This window comes from Oryctolagus cuniculus, chromosome 11 (genome assembly GCF_964237555.1).
Source record: "Oryctolagus cuniculus chromosome 11, mOryCun1.1, whole genome shotgun sequence".
Taxonomy (NCBI): domain Eukaryota; kingdom Metazoa; phylum Chordata; class Mammalia; order Lagomorpha; family Leporidae; genus Oryctolagus; species Oryctolagus cuniculus.
Genome location: NC_091442.1, coordinates 78,833,893 through 78,851,733, shown reverse-complemented (window position 1 = coordinate 78,851,733; position 17,841 = coordinate 78,833,893). Strand labels below are relative to the sequence as shown.

The following is a 17,841-nucleotide window of genomic DNA, read 5'->3' as shown; positions in this document are numbered from 1 at the left end:
CGACCTACCTAAACTGAGTCATGAATACATAGAAAACTTAAACAGACCCATAATAAGACAGAAATTGAATCAATAATAAAGACCTTCTCAACAAAGAAAAACCCAGGACTAGATGGCTTCACTGCTGATTTTTACTAGACATTAAAAGAAGAACTAACTCCAGTTCTTCTAAAGTTATTCAAAACAATTGAAAGGGAGGGAATCCTCCCAAATTCTTTTTATGAAGTCAGTATCACCTTAATTCCTAAACCCAGAAAAGATGCAACAGAGAAAGAGAACAACAGACCAATTTCCCTGATGAACATAGATGCAAAAAATCCTCAACAAAATTCTGGCCAATCGAACCAAACAACACATCAGAAGATCATTCACCCAGACCAAGCGGGATTTATCCCTGGTATGAAGGGATGGTTCAACATTCGCAAATCAAATTGAAGAATAAAACCATATGATTATCTCAATAGATGCAGAGAAAGCATGTGACAAAATATAACACCCTTTCATGATGGAAACTCTAAGCAGATTTCTTCTCTAATTTTAATTGTTTCTTTACTCCTACTATTTTGGGGTTTGGCTTGTTTTTTTGTTTTTTTGTTTTTTGTTTTTTGTTGTTGTTGTTGTTGACAGGCAGAGTGTACAGTGAGAAAGAGCGAGAGACAGAGAGAAAGGTCTTCCTTTTCCGTTGGTTCACCCCACAATGGCTGCTGCGGCCAGCGCACTGCACTGACCCGGAGCCAGGAGCCAGGTGCTTCTCCTGGTCCCCCATGCGTGTGCAGGGCCCAAGGACTTGGGCCATCCTCCACTGCACTCCCAGGCTACAGCAGAGAGCTGTACTGGAAGAGGAGCAACTGGGACAGAATCCAGCGCCCCGACTGGGACTAGAACCTGGTGTGCCGGCGCCACAGGCGGAGGATTAGCCTATTGAGCCGCAGCACCAGCCTGGCTTGTTGTTTTTCTAGGTCCTTGAGATGCAATGATAGATCATTTATTTGATGACTTTCCAATTTCTTGATGTATGCACTAATTATTATAAACTTTTCTCTTAACACTGCTATTGCTATGTCCAGCACTTGCAATCCAGCTCTCTGCTATGGCCTGGGAAAGCAGTAGAAGATGGCCCAAGTCCTTGAGCCCCTACACCTTCATGGGAGACCTGGAGGAAGTTCTTGGTTCCTGGCTCCAGATTGGCACAGCTCCGGCCGTTGCAGCCAATTGGGGAGTGAACCAGTGGATAGAAGACCTCTCTTTCTCTGCCTCTCCTCTCTCTGTGTGTAACTCTGAATAAATAAATCTTTACAAAAAAAAAAAAGAAGAAGAAGAAGAAGTAGGAGAGGCAGAGAGAGAGAGGTCTTCCATCCACTGTTTCAATCCCCTATTGGCTAATCCTAAGGCAGGAGCCAGGAGCTTCTTCCGGGTTTCCCACATGGGTCCAGAAGTCCAAGGACTTGGGCCAACTTCCACTGCTTTCCTAGACCATAGCAGAGAGCTTGATTGGAAGTTAAGCAGCTGGGACTTAAATTGGCGCCCTCATGGGATGCCGACACCGCTAGTACTGGCTTTACCCACTATGCCACAGTGCCAGCTCCAGCATACATCTTTTAATTAGAGAGTCCATTTATTTTTAGTGTTATTATTGATAAGTAATGAATTGGTCCTACCATTTTTTCGTAAGTATTCCTATTGTTTGCTTTGGATTTCCTTTGTACTTTTACCAGGAGATTTTCTGCCTTCACATTCTTTCAAAATAATGATGGTCATTCTCTTTTTCACATGCTTAAGCATCATTTGTAAGACTGGATGAGTAGTGACAAATTCTTTCAATTTCTCTTTGTTTTGGGAGGTCTTCATTTCATCTTTATTCATAAATAAGAACTTTACTGAGTATAGTATTTTGGGTTGACAGATTCTTGGGCAATATCTTTTCATTCTTTCCTTGCCTTTAGGGTTTCTGATGAGAAATCACCTGTTAGTCTAATTGGGTATCCTCTGAAGGAAATCTGGCATTTCTCTTGTGCACATTTTAGAATCTTTATGCTTTACTGTTGAAAATTTGACTATAATGTGTCATGGTGAAGTTTTTTTCAGATCCTGTCTGTTAGGAGTTCTGTGTGCTTCCTGTACTTAAATATCCCTTTCTTTTTCCAATTTAGGGACATCTCTTATTTCATTGAATAGTCCTTTTAATCCATTTTTTCTTTCCACACCTTCAGGAACTCCAGAGGCACGTAAGTTTGGTCATTTGGTAGCATTTCTTAAATCTCAAACACTATTTTCAGTTTATCTAATTATTTTTTTTCTTTTTTTTTCCTTATATGACTGAGCTATTTCCAAGGATTTGTCTTCCAACTCTAATATTCTTTCTCACACCTCACCAAGTCTGTTGTTGAGGCTTTCCACTGTTTTTTCTATTTGACATATTGAATTCATCATTTCTAATATTATAGTTTGATTTCTGTTTACTATCTCAATGTCTCAACAAAACTTTTCATCCTTATTTGCATATGGACTTCTTCATCTCATGAATTTGTTTCTTCATGTTTCTGAATAATTTTATAATTATTCTTTTGAATTCATTTTCAGGCATTTCATCAATATCTTCATATTCTAATATTGAAGTGTTGTGTTCCTTTTGGGGATTCATGTTATCTTCCTTGTTCTTGTTCCTTGTTATTTCTGCATTTGTTTTTAGGCACTTGTGGAAACAGCTGTTGATTTTCTACTCTGATGACTTTTGTTTTTGAATTATGCCTATGTGGCTTAGTGGAGTGTCTTATGTGGCTAACTAGAGTCATGTGTTAGATGGGACCAGGGAACTCTGGTCAGTGCTTGTGGGTGGAGTGAGATCCAGGGTGACACCCATGTTGGGTGTGGTAGATCTCTATTGTCAGCAGGGAGAAGAGTATGATCACACTTGTTGGCATAATCACATCATCACCTCCTCTCTTGAAATGTGATCAATGGGTTAGACCACAGTGGGTACAACCCCCAACCCATGCATGGACATGAACTGCACAAAGGATCTATGTAGTTCTCAGTGTGAACACAAAACCCTCTGGCATGACCCAGCCCAGGCAGTAAGGGAGCTCTGAGCCTCTGAAGCCAGACACAGTGATTACCCAGAGACCAGCTGCACCCCACACCCTATCGTGGTCACAGAATTCCCACAGTCATAGCATGCAGGAGTCCCACAGCCATAGAGTGCAGAGGATTCACACTCAACCCTACGAGCGTACCCCATCCATGGAGAGAACAGAGGTGTTCCTAGAGCCAGTTGTCTGGGTGCTCTGCCTTGGCAGTTTGAGCCCTGGAGCCTGTGGTAGGGTGGGGGAATGGTAGCATCTCACAGTCCTAAGTGCACAACCCCCTGCCAATCCTTCCAATCAGGCTCAGAGTCAGTGGGGAATGCAGATTTTTCTTAATAATAAAACCTCCTTCTCATGCGTATACACATGTGTGAGAGAGAGCTACCGCAGCCTCTACTAGCATTAAGATGGTACTTTCTCTCTGCTGGTCACCAGGCCACTTTATGGGGAGATGGAGAGAAACAAGTGCACTTTTCCTTCATTGGATTAGGTGGGTACCCTACTCCCTACTAGGGCTCTAGAGAGTCAGTGTGGTTCCCAAGTTTCTCCCTCAGGTGATATCACCAGTGGCAGGAGCTGCCAGTCTGCTCTCACCTAGCTTTCAAACGCTGGCATCTCCTCCAGCTCCCTGCTGCGGGAGCTGTGAGTGGTGTCCCCATTCACTGTTATGTGTCTGCACTTTGCACACTACTCCATGATGTCACACTTATTTCTGTAGAATTTCTGCTGCAAGTTTTTCTCTCATTCTCCCCTGGGAATGCACTTCCTCCACTTTTCTTCTGTTATCTTCCCCTCATCAAAATCAGCATGTCTTTTCCGTATTCAGCCATCTTGGAATCTTCAAGGTTGATTTACTATAGGAAGTCAATGAAGTGCATCAGGTTAATAAAATGAGGAAGAAAATCGCCTATAAATGCAATTAACAAAACCCGTACTCTTTTACGAGTGTTTTTTTTTTTTTTGTTCAGTCTCATAAAACTAGGAAATAGAAGATAACTTCCTCAACATGATGATGAACATTCGTCAGTTACCCACAGCTAATAGCATTCTCTATGGTAAATGACGGGCCTTCCCTCTGAAATTAGAAAGAAGACAAACATGACTTTCACCACTATTACTTTGTACTGGAAATTCTAGCCAGAGCAAGTAACTAACTAAAAAAAAAAAGTCATGCAAATGGTAAATGAAGTAAAACTTTCTCTGTAGACAGATGACTGTCCTCTGTACAGAAAACTCCCAAAGAATCTATAAAAAAGCTACTAGAACAAAAAAATGAATTCAGCAAAGTTGTAGCAACACTCAAAAATCAGTTATGTTCATATATATATATGTGTGTGTGTGTGTGTGTGTGTGTATATATATATATATATCTTTAACAAACCAAAAGGAACTTAAGGAAGCAGTTTACTTTATAATAGGGTTTAAAAGAATAAAAATACCTTGGGATAAATTTAACCAAGGAAGTGAAAGACTTGTACAGTTTCTACCATAAAACATTTCTAAAGAAATTAAAGTAGGCCTAAATAAATAGAAAGACATCCTATGGTATTAGGTAGGAAAACTGAATATTGTTAAGATGTCAGTAATAGCCAAAGCAGTCTACAGATTCAACACAGTCTGTATTAATATTCAAACAACTCCTTTTTTTCAAAATTGGGACAGTTGATCCTCAGATTCATACAGAATTACAAGAGACCTTCACCTAAATAGCCAAAATAATCCTGAACAAAATGGACACAGAGGACTCAACTCATATTTTCCCATTTCAAAACTTAAAACAAGACTAATCAAACTGTGCAATAGTGGCATAAGTATAAATATATAGGCCGGTGCCACGGCTCAATAGGCTAATCCTCCACCTAGCAGCGCCGGCACACCCGGTTCTAGTCCCGGTCAGGGCGCCGGATTCTTTTCCGGTTGCCCCTCTTCCAGACCAGCTCTCTGCTGTGGCCCGGGAGTGCAGTGGAGGATGGCCCAAGTCCTTGGGCCCTGCACCCCATGGGAGACCAGGAGAAGCACCTGGCTCCTGCTTCAAATCAGCTGGGTACGCCTGCTGCAGCAGCCATTGGGGGTGAACCAACGGAAAAGGAAGACCTTTCTCTCTGTCTCTGTCTCTCACTGTCCACTCTGGCTGTCAAAAAAAAAAAAAAAAGTATAAATACATAAACCAGTGAAATAGAAAAGTAAACCCATACAATGTAGGTGAATTGGTTTTTGACAGGTATGCCAAGTCTACTCAACGGAAAAAAGAATAGTCTTTTCAGTAAATGATGCTAGAACAGATAAATTTCTATATGCAAAATGAATAAAATTGGACTCCTTTCCTCACACTATATATAAAAGTTAACTCAAAATGTATCTATACCAAACTAAAACCATAAAACTATTAGAAGAAAATTAGTAAATCTTCTTGACCTTATATTTGACAATGTATTTTTGTATGTAACACTAAAAGCACAAGTAAAAACAAAATAAAGTAAACTTAATCAAAATTTAGAATATATTCATCAAAAGACATTATAAAGAAAGTGCAGAGGTAATCTACAGAATTCAAACCTATTTACAAACATTTCTCTGAAACTGTTTAGTATCTTGAATATGTAAAGAACTCCTAACAACAAAAACACAATTTAAAAATGGCCAAAGGACATTTCTCTGGAGAAGATACACAGATGACCAACAAATACATGAAAAGATGTCCAACATCAGTAGTTATAAGGGAAATGCAAACCAAAATTGCAGTTAGATACTGTGTCACATCTACTAGAATGGTAGTAATCCAAACAATGGAATATAAATACTGGTGAGGCTATAGGGAGATAAGAACACTTGTACTTTGCTTGTGGGAATCTAAAATAGTGTAGCTGCTGTGGAAAACAGTTTTGCAGTTCTTCATATAGCTAAACATAAAATTATCATATAACCCAGCAATCACACTCCTAGAAAGTAGAAAACAGGAACTGAGATACTTGTATATCAATAACCAAAAGGGAGAAATATTCTAAATGACAGTCAACATTAGAGATTAAAAAAAATTATTGTGATCAGTGAATGGATAAGCAAAAATGAGGTTTTCTTATACATACAATGGGATATTATTCAGCCATAAAAAGGAATGAAGTTTTGATATATGCTATAACATGGATGAACCTTGACAATACTATGGTAAGTGACAAAGCTAAACACAAAAGGATAAATATTGTGTGAATTTCATAAAATGTATGAAATAGGCAGATTCATAGAGACAGAAAGTAGATTAGTGGTTACCAGGGAACTGAGGAAGAAGGGGAGTTATCACTTAATTGTTACAGAGCCTTAAAAGTTAAGGCTTAACTTAAGAGTTGATAAAAATGTCTTGGCTATATTGGTAACATTTGTACAATATTGTGAATATAATCATTGCCAATGGATTGTACACTTAAGCTTATTAAAGTAGCAAAAATTATCTTATACATATTATCACAATTTAAAATTTGTTTAAACTTTAAAATTACGGTGTTTTTAACAACTCCTACATGATAGATGCACACAGACATCTGTTTTTCCTCCTAAAGGTAGATTTTACTGATCATAATAACTATTTTTGTATCATTAGTTGTGTTGCTAACTTCCTTTGTTATTTTAGGTAAGGATTCCCCAGTCTTTTTCAGTCCTCAATTTGAATCTGCTCTAATAATGTGTTTTTTTTTATTCTAAATGCTACAAAGGTTTAAGTTTCCCACATTTGAAATAGGAATATAGGCTGAATGTTATAGTATAAGTTTTAACTTTTAAGTCCAGAAATAAGATTTTACAAAGTTGTTTCCAGTAATAAATTACTGGGGATAATTTCTGTTAGAATGGTGATCAGGTAAGAACAGAGTTGAAAGCTTATGACCACCAGTTCCCTTTTTCTTAAGTATTTATTTTACTTTGTCTTTCTTATTCTAGTTTGTTCTCTTGCATTTAAGTTTTCAGATTTAGAACTGATGGCTAGTAATGCAAATCTGTTCAAAGGATAGAGTTTAAACCTTATTATTCTAAGGAAAAGTTAGTTCTAGTTGATGATGTGAACTATTTTTGAATCTTGTACATTACTTAAATACTTTCAGTAACTTAAAATAATGCGCTACAAAATAATAGCATCATCTATGTTTATAATAAGATGCTTTCCATATTATACAGATATGATTAAAAATAAATAAGTAATTTTATTAAATCCCAACATTATTCAGTAGGAATATCTCTAACATTGGGAACAAGGTAAAAGATAATTTGATTGTATACATACATCATATCTTACTAAATTTTAGAGTGTTTAATCTTTATTTCTGAATATTGTGCCCATGAACAGTTAATTTTAATACTTGTGCAACATTGGTCTTTGAGTATAAAATAACTGTGCAAACTCACAAAATAGTATAATTTTTTTCTCAGGTTAGTGTCCCAAAAATGAAGCATAAGCCAACCAGGCAACAGAAGAAAGTGGCAAAAGGCTATTCCTCCCCAGAACCTGATATCCAGGACTCATCTGGAAGTGAAGGTAAAAATATTTATTGCAGGCTGTTCATTCTTACAATTTAATTTTTTAAAGAAGGATTGTTAACACTGTGTTTGATTGATGAAAATCAAGTATTGCTTCTAGATTGTGGATAAGTTGCAAGACTAGGCAAGAAGGTAAAGTAAAGCATGAGAAATGAAAAAAGAGGAGACAAGCAAATATAAACCCCACTGTAATGGTACCTCTTATGCCTGTTAGCCTCTGAAAAATTATTGATGGCTCCCTGGATTGAATTTAGGAAGCATTTTTTTATCTTTGAGCTCAGTTCATGAATCAGTAAAATATTCAATGCCAGAATAAATTATTGTAGTGTTTAGAAGTCATAGACAACCAAAAATAGCTATAAAGCTTCAGGACTAATAGATTAAATAATGTGCTATTCTTTTTCTTTTTTTTTTTTAAGACTTATTTATTTATTTGAAAGAGTTACACACAGAAAGGAAGAGACAGAAAAAGAGAGAGAGAGAGAGAGTGACCTTCCATCTGCTGGTTCACTCCCCAAACTGCCGCAACAATCAGGGCTGGGCTGGGCTGAAGCCAAGAGTCAGGAACTTCTTCTGAATCTCCCACGTGGGTGGAGGAGCCCAGGCACTTATACGATCTTCCACTGCTTTCCCAGGCACATTATCAGGGATCTGGATCAGAAGTGAAGCAGCTAGGACTCAAACTGGCACCCATATGGGATGCTAGTGTCGCAGGTAGTGGCCTTAACCACTATGCCACAATGCCAGCCCATATGCTATTCTTTTTCGAGTCAGCTACTGTGTAATTGTCCTCAAACTATATTGAGATATAATTAAGAAAGAATTTTCTCATATCTTAATCTATTGTTTCTACTGGGTTTACCCCAAGCTGGGGAGAACATTTTTTCCTAAAGAGATGACACTGGAAGTGAATAAATTATATAAATACCAGAAAATTTGTTAAAGATAAAAATGTTTAAAAGAGAAGGGTCTCAATTCAATTGGAAGGAAAATTCGGAGAAGAAGTCCAATAAATTTTTAGGATTTCTAATGGATTATGGCAGTTTAGGGGTAGGGCATGGAGTGGGAGAAACATACAGGAGGATGAATGGAATAAAATGAACAAAGATTTAAAAGCAGGAGTCACATAGTACCAGTGTACTAGAAGAGAGTGTTAGTTATAGTGTTGCTACTACCATTTTACAGGTAAGGAAACTGAGATACTTGTTGACCTCCCTAAAATCACATACCAGACCTAAGGAAGTGGTGTGTGTGTGTGTGTGTGTGTGTGTATGTTATACCCATATATGCAGATATTTTGGCTTTTTAATTCACCCTCCTACCCACCCCACTGTATTATCTATAGTGTATCACCTAGCATTTATTAATTAACATGTGCTAGTAACACATGTTAAACACACTTTAGAACAATCATGTGAGGTTGAGCTATTATTATTATTATCTGTATTTTTTGAAGGAGAAAGCTAAACCTTAGAGAGAGGTTAAGAAAGATCTGAACAAAACTAGAAAGAAAGGATTGGTTAGGAGAAGGGATGTGAAAAAAACTTTAGAGCTTAATGATTGGCAATAAAAATTTGCAGAAGAGATAACAAATTGAATGAAGAGCTTTAAAGTTGGAGTAACTACTGGAATAAAGATAACATTAGCAATTAATAAAAAATTGGAAAGGGCTAAAAATGTCAACTTCTTTATAGACAAATGAGTGAAGGACCTTTCCCAAATTAATATTTTTAATGAATTATTTTATCTATTTTAATTAAATAAAAATAAAATGGATGTCAAATTTAGTTAATTTATGGTTACTTTAAATATATTCATAATGTTACAGTTGTGAAATGATAAGTTTGAAACTTCAAAGTGTGAAGCATTAGTCCTATGTTAATCTCTAAGCCACGAAAACTAATGCCTAGGAAAATTTATTACACAGGAGTCATTAAGTTGAACTGTAGATTGTGATTATGACTACAATTTCATTCTAAATGTCTTTTTAGCTCAATCAGTAAAACCAAGTACCAGAAGAAAGAAAGGGATAGAACTGGGAGACATTCAAAGTTCCATTGAATCTATAAAACAAACCCAGGAAGAAATTAAAAGGTAAAGTATAATGATAATGACTATTCATTTGAGTCCAGAGGAGTAAAGAATCCTGTTGTGATAGGCCTGATTATCTTCATTTTTATTCCAAGTTCTTGCCCCCACAGAGATAGGAATTCAAAGCAGTGGCATAAATACAGTGCACAAGTGACAGCAGGATTTAACATAAAAGCAAGAGTGAATATATACATTCATGCATGAGTGTGGGCAACCCCACACAGAGAGACACCTGTCATGAGTGGGCCAGAGAGTTACTCATAAGGAGAGTAGGAGGAGGCCAAGTGTAGGTCCCATAAGCAAGGTCCAGAAGCCGGAAAGCAAAAGGTCCTCTCCCAAGTGTACCAGTCCCTTTTTTGAGATAGGAGGTCATACCTTAATTGCGTATCAACAGGTTGAATGTGCATAAGGCTTTCTAGGAACTCCATGGTACCTCCATGTGGAGCTTAACACCTATGTAGCCATAATGGTGTTTCCTCCTTCCTGGTCCTGGATGAGGCACAGGTGCATTATGGGAATGTGGCAGTACTGGATTGCCAGATAAGGGGTGGAGTAACAATGCAGTGCTACACAGAAATAATGAAAAAGAATTTTTCCAGTTTCATTTGTTCCTACCTAATCTTCCTGCCTAGTCACCCCATATCACTGTTACATAGGAAATCACATTTTTATAACATTGCTGAGCTAAGATGGAACCTTAGCCTCACTCACTTGATGTCTGAAATTCCTTCAGCACTAAAATACTGGGAGAGAGGAAAGTTGATTTCTTTTTTCTCTGTGAGAACAAAATTGGAATAAGTTTCTCTTAATGTTGTAGCATGCTAGGAATGTAGTTGGATTGGATGTGGAGGTAGGGTTGTTTCTGAAAAATTTAACAAAGACTTCAGCAGTCCCCTTTGTGCATAGCTAATATTTAATTGGAATGCACCAGTTGTTGGAATATTGAAATATTTTCTTAATGATGAGTTAATAGTAACTGCTCAGAGACCTATGACTGCTCCTCTTGCAGTCCCAGATCCCTTTCCTTATACACCGCTCTTTGATTCTGCAACTGAAGGTTATAACACTTTGCAAGATTACTTGTAGGCTGGGAGTACTGATCCTATTCCACTGCCAAAGCCTGCAGGAGTTTTCTGATTGGTTGCCTACTATGCTTTATCAGTTTTCAAAAATATTTAATAATAGTCCCCTGGCTTTTATGTACTCAGCAACTCAGTGCTAGATGTTCTGGATAACTAGAAAGGAAAGAAATTTTGTTGACTCTTGGGGGTCTGATGACTTACATATACTTGCTTCTTCCACAGCCTCATATCCTTTTCCCTGCACCTGTCTCATGCCGTAGTCCTATAAATGCCTCACATCTCTCAGAGTGTTCTGTGCTCTCTCATCTTTGGACCTGTGCCCACACTGAATCCACTTTTTAAGTTGCACTTCCTCCTGTCTTGCTGATCAAAAAAATCTGTTTTGAAGTTAGACTCAGATACCACTTTTCTTATAATCACTTTCCAATTGCTTGCCCTGCTATATAGAATTATTTAGTCTCTCAACTCAGCTTGCATAGCGTCTTAAACATACTTTTTTTTTTAAAGATTTATTTATTTATTTGAAAGACAGAGTTACAGAGAGGCAGAGGCAGAGAGAGAGGTCTTCCATCCACTGCTTCAGTCCCCAGATGGCTACAACTGCCAGAGCTGGGCCGATCCAAAGCCAGGAGCCAGGAGCTTCTTCCAGGTCTCCCACGTGGGTGCAGGAGCCCAAGAGCTTGAGCCATCTTCTTCATTCCCAGGCCATAGCAGGGAGCTGGATCAGAACTGGAACAGCCGGGACTCGAACCAGCATCCATATGGGATGCCAGCACTGCAGGCAGTGGCTTTAGCGCTGGCCTCTTAAAAATACTTTAGAGCACTTAGTACACTGTGGAGTTGTTACTGTACATGTCTGTCTACCTTACTGGACCATGATCATCTTTACAGCAGGGAACATATCTTGCGTATGTTGGCATCATCAGCCCTTATATAAAGTGTTCAGGTTTCCAAATTTAATTATATTTATAATTAAACTTTTATTTGTCTCTCTATATTGGTAAAATGCTCTAATAGTAGAAATTCAAAAAAATAATGGTGCTTCACTAACCATCTGTTTTCAAGCCAACAGCATTTTGAATGGCATGAGGATAGATAAGCTCATTTCATGAACAAATTAACATTTTATTTTTTGTTAGCATAAATAATGTCTCATGAAATCTGTTACGTTAACTTCTTTTCCTGGGGAATTTAGGATTTTCTCCTGTCTTCGCCCTTATCTCTCGAAAGTAAAAATAATCTTTTTTGAGTCAACTATGAATCAAAGTTTTAGTTGTTTAAGATTTATTTATTTGAAAGAGTTACAGAGATGGGGAGAGACAAAGAGATCTTCCATTGCTGGTTCATTCCTCAAATGGATGCAGTGCCCAGGGCTGCACCAGGCCAAAGCCAAGACCCAGGAGCTTCTTCCTGCTCTCTCACATGGGTGCAGGGGCCTAAGCACTTGGGCCATCTTCCTTTGCTTTCCCAGGCCATTAGCAGGAGCTGGTTCAAAAGTGGAGCAGCCGGGACTTGAACCCATGCCCAAATGGGATGACAGCATTGCAGATGGTGGCTTTTACTCAATATGCTACAACACCAGCCTTCAAAGTTTTAGTTTTAAAATCCCTGCTATCACAGCGAAGGTGATACGTTTCTACAGCATTAAACTTTAATAATTTCTTGATATAGATAATGAAGTTATCCAGTACAGTGTGGAATTTAGATCTAGACAAAGCCTAATAATGGCTTCACATGGTATAGTAAGCTCACTATTCAGGTATTATTAATTGACTGGTCATTACTTTAGTTCTTGAAACCATGTAATATCAAAGAGTTCTCATGATATTTTTGGCAAATCATAATACAATTTATTGTTGCTTATTTTTTTAGAAATATTCTGGCTCTTCGAAATCATTTTGTTTCCAGCACACCCGCCACGGATTATTTTCTGCAACAAAAAGACTACTTCATCATTTTCCTCCTGATTTTGCTTCAAGTCATAATAAACTTCATGTTTAAGTAGAAGTTCTCTACAGTTGAATAAGTGAACTAGAAAAATCGGATTTGCCCTGGGACCAATGTTCACGTTGGTTTGGGCTTTATTAAAATATTGCAATATTTCTAAAGAAACCTAGATGATAAATGTAGAGATATTGACTTTTCATATGTTTTATCCTTAACCTGAAACAAGAGCTATCCTGTTTGGTTATTAAATTGAGTTATGTGTTAAGTGCCAGGACATTTCTAGCTTTTGTGAGGCTGTGTCTACATGTGAGTATAATAAATCCACATGTATACACAATTGTCTCTTATGTACTCTTACCTAAAAGTAGTCTTGTGTTCTATAGTATGTTCTAAGATATAATGTTAACATTGTTTGTAAAATGCTATGAATCTTATAAATATAGGGGTAGTAATCTGTTTTCTTCACAAAACTTTAATCAGTAAGGAATTAAGGGCTGGGGAATGATGGAATAATAGACATAAATAATTCAAAATACTGTACTGATGATTTCACTGCTGAAGCACCCAACTCAATTGTCTTCATAGAAACAGCAAGAAAAAAAGGTGTTGAGTGGTCAAAACTAATATATTGAAAGAAGTTGCAAATTACTTTCTAAAAGTTTACACGAGATTTTTTTTAACCCCCTAGAATTTAATATTTATAGATACAGGTAATGTTTATGTATATGTATATCAATATAAAAAACTGGTATGTAGCTGATTGGACGTATTGATTATAATAACCATCTTAAGCACTTGCTGAAAAAAGTGTGGTAAAAACTGGTTGCTGTCCTTTTTTCTCCTTTTTATTTTTGTTAAGTCAGCTGGTTCATAACATAGGCCAAATTCTAGAGATATTGATAGGGTATATGAAATGGCGACAATTCATGTTTTTTCATTATGAAAAAATTACTTTAGTTTTCATTTAGACCTTCATGTGTTCAGTAAATAAGTAGAATGAAAAAATGGTAACCAATATTTTACTTTTAAAAGCCAAAAAGAGAAAAGCAATAAGAAAAGATACTGTGTGGTGGCCTTTATGTCTGCATAAAATTGGTTTCTTTAAAATGTGCAATACAATGAGCATCCAAGAAGAGTACTAAGTACTGAATTTTTTTTATTATATCCCACTCTAAGTAACTGAATTCTGTGGCAAAACCACAGATCTCTAAGATCCCTTTTATGCAGGCTCAGGCATACTTTTTTAAGTTTTTGTTCAGTTTTTACATAAATACAGTCCTTAAAAATAATCTTTCCAAAGGTAGTTAAGTCTAGGAACATATTATCCTAAAATATACAGTACAATCCTGAAAGTATAGATTTAAATGTAGCTATTACTGACAGTGAAGGTCAGTGAGTATAATCACTCTAGTGTAATCACTCTGGCTACATTTCCTTTGACTAAAAAGAAACTATGAGACATTAATAAAATTACAATCAACTGTTTATACCATGGTAAATATGGAATCAAGGGACATTTGCTAAATTGTGAAAATTGAAAATGAGAAAACTTGCATTTTGCCCCAATATAACTATCTTAAGTATCCTTATATTTCTGTGACGAGCCATTTCCCATGTAGTGTTAGTGCTGTATTCCATAAGTATGTGTGAAAATATTTTTAGATTGATAAAAGCATAAATAAGATGTACCTATGCCTGGAATTTTCATGGCTACATTAGAAAATGGGTGTGTGTTTTTGGCTGTGTATCATTTTTGTCAATATAATTTTTGTATTCACATTCTGTTACCAATGTTATGCTCAAATGCCTATTCATTGAAGTATGATATTTTGTAAATATTGTACAATTTGATATTTTTTATGGTTTAAACTAGTATTAATTTATATTATATATCACTTGATTGGCTGCTTACAAAAATTGTTTTCTCGTTGAACCCTGAAAACTTAAAAATTTTTGTTGGTGACCTGCCTTAGGATCTTGGTCTTAAACTACTTGTATGTTACTCTCATTCAGCCTAAATAATGTTTTATTTGTATAGATATCTCTAAAACTGGAAAGGTTGTTATTTTCTTTTTTAAATTTCTTTAGGCAATTATTGTGGTTTCTTATCCAAGGAGTCAAAAACTGTTTCATATGAAAGAGCAGGGTTACTCATGACTGTTTCATATACACTAAAAGCATATACTAATCTAATAGTCCTCTTGTGCTTTTAGTTATATGAGTTCCTTTCTATAAGCTGAACACAAAACTCAGGAACTGGTGGGTTAATTTTAGATCAGTGCTTACTTGTATTTGGCTTAGTATGTGAATGTGAATCCTTTGAGACACAAAATCAATGTTTAAGATTTTAGCCATACTAGGTAAATGACTTTGAATGTTCTTTACCTGAGATTAATCTTCCTTCACGAATGGATTCATAATGTGATTCACAGTTTCCAGTTGTCTGACAGCCTCATGATGGTTTCTAGGACTTAAGACCTTATGACCAGTTTTTTTTTTCATTTATCAAAAACTTGTTTTCTCATGAAAATGAGATGAGTAATTATTGGTATGTGCATTTCTGTTTAAGTTGTTAAATGTACTGTGCTTCAGTTATCCACCATTTGGTGAGAAGTAACTGGCCCAGGAAAAGACAATAAACAGGGCATGTGTAATATTTAATAAGTTTCAGCAATAGATATTTAACTCATATTTTATGTCAGTACTTTTTTGTATCACTTATAAAGGTACAGTTTAATCTTTGTCACAGCTCTGTTGGCAACTGCATTCCATTGAAAAGTTGGCCTTGTGTAAAATACCACCCTCATTTTAATATTCATGCTTTTGTGCCTTTAAGAAAATATTTTTTGTCATTTTTGTGTTACAGAACTATAATATGATTCAGAGTGTTTATAGGCTTAAATGTCATAAAAAGGTCATTTCTCTGTGTCACTTTATTTCCTTTTATATAGCTATACTATATTTAAACAGTAATGCTGTACTTTTATAAGGGTTTGTCTATCTATTTCAAATATATTCTTACTCTCAGACATCATTGAAGTCGATTTGTCAGATTATTCTGAGTATTGTAAACAGTGCCTTTTCGATGGAATTCACACTGTTTGGGGTGTCAACTTGTGCCATATACACACACAATTTTGTGGAAGGCGGTTTTAACTTTTTGAAGACTAGCTTATCAAAATTTAAGAAAACACATATGTAAAATTCCATTTTTCCAATGGTTAGCATTTCTAGTAAGTGATGAGTAGGGTTTTTTGTTTGATACACAATGATGATGGCATTATCGATGAGCCATACATGAGACTGCTGATTATTCTGAATTATGTTAAATGTATAGAAATAAAATGCTAGCATTTATACAAATTTTCCAAGTTGAGCCAATGGAGGAAACCCCACAGAAATCAGTAAGTTTACATTTTGACTTTTATCATATTTGACTCAAGTGTAAAACAAAATTCTTTAAAATGTATAACCTGCCACTGTTATGTAATTTGGTTTGATTTTGTTCTACTTGTCTTATGAGTTTTGTATATTTAATTTACTTTTTGTTACTCTTAACTACCGTCTGGTTTTGTTACAGTTTTTAATTGCAGATGGATTGTTAAAATTGTATACGACCAGTGTCTTTTAATATGATTAACATCCTTAGAAAAGTCACAAGAAACCCATGACAAAATGAATGTGAATATACTTTCAAAAACATTTAGAAAATTTTATCTTTATGCCTTTATCATGTAAAATTGTTTTACATTACATTAAAATTTTTCATTTAAAGAAAAATGCCATGAAACATTTGAACTGATGAGCCGTAGAATTTCAGATTTTTTTTCACTTTTAGCATGATAAATATACATCTAAATTTAAATATTGATTAATGGCCATTTATAAATTCAAGCACTACCACTGGTCAGTTTTGTATGATATAATAAAAGTATGTTATCTGCAGTCTAAGCATAGCACACTGTCAAATTCTTTTCCTTAAGGTGCATAGTAAATATACAGAATAGTCATAGGCTACTGTTTTGTAACATACTACATTTCTAATCTGTTATTCCTAACCTGTTATAAATGTTTGCAGAGAGAAAAGAATTTTTCTAATTATCTGTCAAATTATGCTAAGTTCTACAAGTAGGCATTCTAAATAAAATTTTTAAAAAGAGCCAACTGTGATCAAATGACTTTTTAATATAATATATGGTGACAATTACTTAGTTTATTTTTTTTATTTTTTCCCTTTTTCGTGGAAATTGCTACAAAAGATGGAAAAAGGCTTGTAATCGAAAGGGATTTAACAGACTCCCTAATGTGTGCTTGCCTGATGCTTTATATTCATTCTTGTATCCTTGTAACAACCTTAAGATAAGTGTAATTTAGCCCAATTTTATTCATAAAGAATTTGAGGCTTGCAGAAGTTAAATGACTAAAAACTACACAGTAACAGCAACTTGTTACTAGTATAAAAGAAAGAACATACCTTTGAATCCATGTCTCCACGGTATACTTACATAGAACTGTGAATATGCCACTTCACTTCCTAAATGTTTGGAATAATCTACTGGTTGAATCCATAATGCAACCCCATAATAATGAACAGAACCAGGAAAAAAATCTTAATATTACAGATTTATATTAAATACATATGAAAAGGTTTTTTCCTCCCTAAATCACCTAGTAGTCCATAAGGAGTCAACATGAAATGATTTCCAAGAAGCCATTGCTTTGTAGTTTTCCTCCACCATTCTCCCTTCTCATTCTTGCTCTCCCTCAGGGTCCACTTACTGATTATCATTGGTTTATCTTATTGGGAGGAAGAAAAAGAAGGGCCTACAAGTTTCTCTTATCCTTTGCCTAGGAGTAAGGAGAACCCTCCAGTGTTCAACCTCAGTGAAACATCTGCAAGATCATCTTCTTTGAGTCTAATAGGTGTTGTGCTATTATGCAAAATTAATCCGATGCATCTTATACCCCTTTCTTGACGGAATAATGTGCCAGGGGAATGGTGATCTACCACAGTAATATGATGCTTGTATTATAAATATTTGCATATTATATACCTGTAACAATGTATTTTGTAAACATTCTCCACCTCTTCAAAACCTTGAGATTTTTTACTT

The 17,841-nt window shown here is 35.8% G+C and overlaps 1 protein-coding gene across 11 annotated transcripts in view; it reads left to right on the top strand.

Annotated features, from left to right (window-relative positions):
• OSBPL8 (oxysterol binding protein like 8) overlaps positions 1-16,886 on the top strand; it is a 197,968-nt gene extending 181,082 nt beyond the window's left edge. For all 11 annotated transcript variants that reach the window (XM_051846453.2, XM_051846454.2, XM_070052653.1 and 8 more), the window contains 3 exons: positions 7,500-7,605; positions 9,599-9,701; positions 12,653-16,886. In XM_051846453.2, the coding sequence (XP_051702413.1) occupies positions 7,500-7,605; positions 9,599-9,701; positions 12,653-12,785 (342 nt within the window). In that variant the 3' untranslated portion in view covers positions 12,786-16,886. The remainder of the gene's footprint in view (positions 1-7,499; positions 7,606-9,598; positions 9,702-12,652) is intronic.
• The last annotated feature ends 955 nt before the right edge of the window (positions 16,887-17,841 follow it).